At 45.1% G+C, this 7,500-nt stretch overlaps 1 protein-coding gene across 1 annotated transcript in view; it reads right to left on the bottom strand.

Annotated features, from left to right (window-relative positions):
• Positions 1-2,813: 2,813 nt before the first annotated feature.
• The window catches only part of htra1b (HtrA serine peptidase 1b), a 38,980-nt gene continuing 34,293 nt past the window's right edge, over positions 2,814-7,500 (bottom strand). The window contains 2 exon segments of the mRNA XM_080840101.1: positions 2,814-3,690; positions 6,356-6,451. Coding sequence (XP_080696227.1) covers positions 3,522-3,690; positions 6,356-6,451 — 265 coding nt within the window. The 3' untranslated portion in view covers positions 2,814-3,521.

The raw sequence follows: 7,500 nt of genomic DNA, 5'->3' as shown, positions 1-7,500 counted from the left end.
CACACACACACACACACACACACACACATTCACATACCGAAAGACAAACCCACCACACACACCGGCCCCAATGCGTATTACATAACGACCAAGCTATTCACACACCCCGCTATAAATCATCCACGCACTGTTTGCAGTCGACATCAGCAAATCGGATACATGCTGTAGCAATTGCCATGAAGAAGTCCCTGTTGACGTGGATTAGCGAGTGAGAGTTTTGAAGCAGGGGAGTCGGTTGGTAAAGAAAGTGACCTCACTCTGCCTTCCTTCCTGGTGGGTGTTTGGCCTCTGATCTGTTTGATCCGCCTACGACCTGTTATGACATGAACACATGAACACATGCACATATGAACACATGAACACATGCCTGTTATGACATGCACATTTGAACACATGAACACATTAACATATGCCTGTTATGACATGCACATATGAACACATGAACACATTAACACATTCCTGCTGACATGATCAAATGAACACATGCACATATGAACACATTAACACATGCCTGTTATCACATGAACACATGCACATATGAACACATTAACACATGCCTGTTATCACATGAACACATGCACATATGAACACATTAACACATGCCTGTTATGACATGAACACATGATCACATGCCTGCTCAAGCAGCCATGTTGTAAGGGGTTCTAGCTTGGTTCATCTAGCAGACTGTTTTGTATTCCAAAGTGACTTTTTAACCAATGAGTGGCCAACTTTCAAGGCTGACTCAGGCGTGATAATCAGGGTTATTATAAAAAAGACTGAAACTAAAAGTAGCAGTGAAAACAATATTTAATGAACTGAAATAAAAATGACAAGTTTTCCAAAACATGAAAACTAGCGTGAGAGGACATTAGAGTGTGTGTCTCAGGCCAAAAGTGTTAGAGGACATAAGAGTGTTTGTCTCAGGCCAAAAGTGTGAGAGTGGGCAACCTTGAGGATGGGTAACATTTTATTGTCAACAGCATCACTATTGGGAACAAAAGTTCAACAACCTTTTGACATAATTATCAATTATGTGTTATTTGTCGGCTAAGGTAGACCATAACCTGACCCTAACCAAACTCTAAGGCCAGCAAGCCTACATGAGTTCTTAACTGTCAGCCAAGTGTTCAGATTATTGTCTGTTGTGTACAGATTGTTGCCTTTTGTTGATGGTTTACGACGGCCCATGAAAACAAAGCTGCACATTGTGGAGGATACCTACTAGCCCCTCTCACTTTCCCCCTCTGCCGACAGCCACTCAAAATGAATCCTGTGTGTGCAAAACATCTCCCCTCTACAGCCTAGAGGTGGGTGTGTGCGCCCTGTTACCTCACACAAGTCAAATAAGCCTGCCTGGAGCAGTTTGGACCAGCCTAGAGTATGTCATCGTAGTTACAAGCATTTGGATCCCACACACTCTCTCTCTCTCTCTCTCACACACACACACACACACACACACACACACACACACACACACACACACACACACACACACACACTCACACACACACACACACAGGGGAGTTTGTATGCTTCAAGGTCTTGGAGCTCTCTCTTTCTCCCTCTCCCTCACACACACACGGGGGAGTTTATATGCTCCACGCTTCTAATGGATGTCTGTGGGAGAGACGTGTTGACATGTGTTATGTAACCTTTTAGATGTGTTGTTGACAGAGTAGCTGTGATCCGTCATGTTAGGGATTTTAAAAGAATGATTTGTGAAATACGCCAGTAGAGGGCAGCATTTTCACTGATGAACGAGATCAGGTCTGTGTCATACCGCCTCTCTTGTTTCCCAGCGCAGATGTTTATGTTACATGGCACTTATTACAGTGTACCTATACTAGCAAGGACTGTGTCATATATACCACAGGGTGCAATGCATGTTGACATATTCTTATTACATAACATTTGGGTTAAAATTAGGGTAAGGGTCAAAATTAAGGGCACTTTTGGATTACGTAAGTGCATTACGTGAAAGTGCCACTACAAATGCCAATTAGTGTTATGTAAAGTTTTTTTTTTTATTATGTTAAGCAATAATGAAGTTGCCTCAGGGGACAGAGGTGGAGTGTATAGGGTGCAATCTGCCATGTGTCTTACAGGAAGCACAGTTAGGTATTTTTTAGGTTATACACAGGACAAGATGGTCAATTCCTTGTGCTATTGTGTGGGGACTGACCAGAGCGCCCAAACCGCTCACTGTCACATGCAAGTTCTCATAGCCAGCAACCTACCCGATACAACAACTACATGTAGCTTATGTAAGATGAACATACGGTTGCCACACTCTAATGGGTGTGTTACTTTAGCTGTCTGTGAGCCTGCCTCGATCTTGAGTCTTGAACCTTGGTCGAGGAGCGAGGACAGGGATACCAGAGGCATCAACACCGAGCGGCCTGAATCGATTGGCTGTGCTTTTTGCACAAGAGAAGACATCTGTTCAAAGCGGACCCACCTACACGACTAGAGTTACACTGGCCCCATGTGACTGTTCTCTGGATCCCACACATTCCTAACACTTGATGCAGACGTGTGCGCCTCACGTTCGAGTCGGGCCTTCGGGCCAGGCCGGGTCGGAACCGGGGCGGTTTGGGTTCAGAGCTTGGGTGTGTTTCATTGTTCTCTCATTGTTTGAGTGTCAGCCACCTGGCCGCTTGCCTCCATCAGCACACAGTGGGACTCATTACTCTCCTCGTTAAAGACACTCTCACATCAGGAAGTGATCCACTCTGAACACTGGCACTGATGGTGACGACCTCATTTCCTGTTGGAGATGGCCCCTTGGGATAGTGGGAGTCAGATTCTAACTGTTTTTTTGTTTTTTTTATTGGAATCATTCAGGTTGTGAGAGGTCGTAAAAGTCTCAAAGTCTGGACATCCCCACACTGATTAAAAACAACACTTTAAAGATCTTTTATATCCCTTTCTGAAATGTTCGTCATTTTTTTTTTTACAAAAACATAAACATCAAAAGAGTTCACATAAGAAAACCAAGAGACACACACACACACACACACACACACACACACACACACACACACACACACACACACACACACACACACAAACACACACACACACAAACACACACACACACACACACACACACACACACACACACACACACACACCTAAAGAACACTGTCTTTACACCCACTGTGCCTTGTCTCTATGTGTGACAGACTGCACTGATGAATCAAAGTATTGAAAACAAATGTGAAATGTACCCAGTTCACAGAAAGCATTGGCTGATGGTTGTACATAGTTACTATTTGATGCAGAAAAGTTTCACAACAGATAAACAGTGAAGTGCAGCAATACAAAGGAGAGCCAACATGTGATTGCCTAGAGGATGACTGGGCAATGCAGGTTCTAATGTGGGCAAATGTTCCACGTTCTAAGGGTTACACATTCTAAAGAGGGTATGTCTCCAGTCAAACCCTCTGTCAAGGTCTGTAGGGCGGGGCTGAGCACTGAGAACCAGCTCATTAGTTGGTGTATTTGGGGAAGTGATGAGGTCAAGGGTCAATCTCCTCGGGGATGATCGTAACCATGACGTCCTCGTTGCCACGGCGAACCACCATCTTCAGGGAGTTGTCCCGCCGGATGGCCATGCTGACGTCGTTGGCAGAGGAGACGCGCTGGCCGTTGATGGAGATGATGACGTCACTCTCCTTCAGGCCGCCTCTGTGAGAAGCACAAGCCACAGGTGAGACAGGTATGTGGACAGACAGGTGAGACAGGTATGTGGACAGACAGGTGAGATTCAGGTATGTGGACAGACAGGTGAGATTCAGGTATGTGGACAGACAGGTGAGATTCAGGTATGTGGACAGACAGGTGAGATTCAGGTATGTGGATAGACAGGTGAGACAGGTATGTGGACAGACAGGTGAGATTCAGGTATGTGGATAGACAGGTGAGATTCAGGTATGTGGATAGACAGGTGAGATTCAGGTATGTGGATAGACAGGTGAGATTCAGGTATGTGGACAGACAGGTGAGATTCAGGTGTGTGGGTGTAACCTGTGTTGTGTGGACAAGCACAGTCCCACACCAGACTCCAACTCGCCACCTCGGGCCAGGAAAGAGGCGTGCTAACAAGGAGCCTAAAACCCATGCTAGGTGACGGGGGACCCTGGTTGCTAGGGGACAGGGGGGACCCTGGTTGATGTATAGAACATGTATTTAGGCTTATTGACTAGTGAGTGTTTGAATTCATTGTGAATTTTCTAAAGGGTTCACATGAGTATATCCTCTCCCTTCCCTCACTAGAAGTTGGATTAGTCCAGTTAGAAGGACTTAGAGTCGTAGACACACTGGTCAACACACACTGGTCAACCCACACTGGTTATCAACCCACACTGGTTATCAACCCACACTGGTAATCAACCCACACTGGTAATCAACACACACTGGTTATTAACACACACTAATCAACCTAGACTGGTTATCAACCCACACTGGTTATCAACACACACTGGTTATTAACACACACTGGTTATCAACACACACTGGTTATTAACACACACTGGTTATCAACCCACACTGGTTATCAACCCACACTGGTTATCAACCCACACTGGTCAACCAACGCTGGTCAACAGACACTGGTTATTAACACACACTGGTTATCAACACACACTGGTTATCAACACACACTGGTCATCCTAGACTGGTTATCAACCCACACTGGTTATTAACACATACTGGTTATCAACACACACTGGTTATCAACCCACACTGGTCAACCTAGACTGGTTATCAACCCACACTGGTTATTAACACACACTGGTTATCAACACACACTGGTTATCAACCCACACTGGTCAACCTAGACTGGTTATCAACCCACACTGGTTATCTTACAGCAATCTGTTGAAACAGGAGGGAGAGGCCCCCACACACTGGCCTGTAGATGACCAATCTCTCTTGGTTGGTCTATAGCACACTGGCCTGTCGATGACCAATCTCTCTTGGTTGGTCTATAGCACACTGGCCTGTAGATGACCAATCTCTCTTGGTTGGTCTATAGCACACTGGCCTATAGATGACCAATCTCTCTTGGTTGGTATAGTGCACGTCTTACCCTCGCTTGAAAAAGTGGTAAGATCACTTAGCGGTAGTGTTATAAACAGGCTATGGAGCGCAGTGCCCACCACGCAACAATGTGATTACACACACTAGAATGTAAGCCACACACACAAACACACGCACACACACACACACACACACACACACACACACACACACACACACACAACGTTGTACTTTGCCTGGCTGAGGTTTGTAAAAGACCATAAGGATTGAAAAAAGCGGACTGGAGGGTCTTCTAGTTCGTCTTCTCTGATGAGTCCAATTTTCAGCTTTGCCCAACACATGGTCGTCTGATGGTTAGACGGAGACCTGGAGAGGCCTACAAGCCAGAGAGTCTTGCACCTACTGTGAAATCGGACTCATCAGAGAAGACGAACTTAGAAGAACCTCCAGTCCGCTTTTTCAATCCTTATGGTCTTTTACAAACCTCAGCCAGGCAAAGTACAACGTTGTCCCGGAAGAAAAACTTGCTTCCTTTTGCTTTGACAATGTTCCCCAACTCTGAGAAGTGTTTTTTCCAGCAGGGCAATGCTCCATGCCACACAGCCAGGCCAGTAAAGGTGTGGATGGAGTACCACCAGATCAGGACCCTGTCATGGCCAGCCCAATTTCGAGACCTGAATCCCATAAAAAACCTCTGAAATGTGATCAAGAGGAAGATGGATGGTCACAAGCCATGAAAAGAAGCCGAGCTGCTTGAATTCTTGCGCCAGGAGTAGCATAAAGTCACCCAACGGCAATGTGAAAGACTGGTGGAGAGCATGCCAAGACACATGAAAGTTGTGATTTTAAATCAAGGTTATTCCACCAAATATTGATTTCTGAACTCTTCCTAAGTGTAAGCATTAGTATTGTGTAGTTTAAAAATGAATATGAGCTTGTTTTCTTTGCATTATTCGAGATCTGAAGACACTGCATCAATTTTGCTATTTTGACCAATTGTCATTTTTCTGCAAATAAATGATCTAAATGACAATATTTTTATTTGAAATTTGGTAGGAATGTTGCCAGTAGGTTAGAATAAAACTAAAATGTACATTTTACTTTAACACATACCAATAAATAGTAAAACCAGAGAAACTGATAATTGAAGTGGTCTCTTAATTTTTTCCGCGGCTGTATATATATATATGTGTGTGTGTGTGTGTGTGTGTGTGTGTGTGTGTGTGTGTGTGTGTGTGTGTGTGTGTGTGTGTGTGTGTGTGTATGTAACATACTGTCCTATTGCTAACTTTCGTGCATGGACACTACTTACCCTTCAGCTGGTGTCTTAGCAATAACCTCAATGATGTAGGCACCTGATGTCACATCAGGGAAGTCAACATGTCTCTCCTTCAGCTCCTTTGCCAGCCTGGAGACAAACACATGATCACAGAGGAACACGTCAGGACTAGGTCACATGATCACAGAGGAACACGTCAGGACTAGGTCACATGATCACAGATGAACACGTCAGGACTAGGTCACATGATCACAGAGGAACACGTCAGGACTAGGTGACATGATCACAGATGAACACGTCAGGACTAGGTCACATGATCACAGAGGAACACGTCAGGACTAGGTGACATGATCACAGATGAACACGTCAGGACTAGGTCACATGATCACAGAGGAACACGTCAGGACTAGGTGACATGATCACAGATGAACACGTCAGGACTAGGTCACATGATCACAGAGGAACACGTCAGGACTAGGTGACATGATCACAGATGAACACGTCAGGACTAGGTCACATGATCACAGAGGAACACGTCAGGACTAGGTGACATGATCACAGATGAACACGTCAGGACTAGGTCACATGATCACAGAGGAACACGTCAGGACTAGGTGACATGATCACAGATGAACACATCAGGACTAGGTCACATGATCACAGAGGAACACGTCAGGACTAGGTGACATGATCACAGATGAACACGTCAGGACTAGGTCACATGATCACAGAGGAACACGTCAGGACTAGGTCACATGATCACAGACGAACACGTCAGGACTAAGCAGACCCTCCAGGATTTTGCGATGTTGCGATCGCAACTATTAACGCAAATTCAACCAATCCCTGTGAATTCGCCGGGCCGTTGCATTTTCAACCAATCACCGCAACTTTCCTGCAACTCCCTCCCTTCAGTCTTACTTACTTATTGTGTTCGAGAGTTGCATCAGACGTGTGAGTCCAATTTGCATTTGCCCACCAAAATAACGGCAAAAGATGGCGAGAAGCAGGACCCCGGCATTCTTCACAAAAGCGGAGGAAAACTATTTTGCACCACATGCAACATTGTCCCATGATCACAGAGGAACATGTCAAGACTAGGTCATAGTTTAGATTAGATTAGATTAGGGTTTTGAATGATTCTAATGAACATAGGTGTTCAGCAACCAGGGCCAACA

This window comes from Sprattus sprattus (genome assembly GCF_963457725.1).
Source record: "Sprattus sprattus genome assembly, chromosome: 6".
Lineage (NCBI taxonomy): Eukaryota > Metazoa > Chordata > Actinopteri > Clupeiformes > Clupeidae > Sprattus > Sprattus sprattus.
Note: the sequence above shows the minus strand (reverse complement) of the source record. Positions and strands in the feature narration are given on the sequence as shown.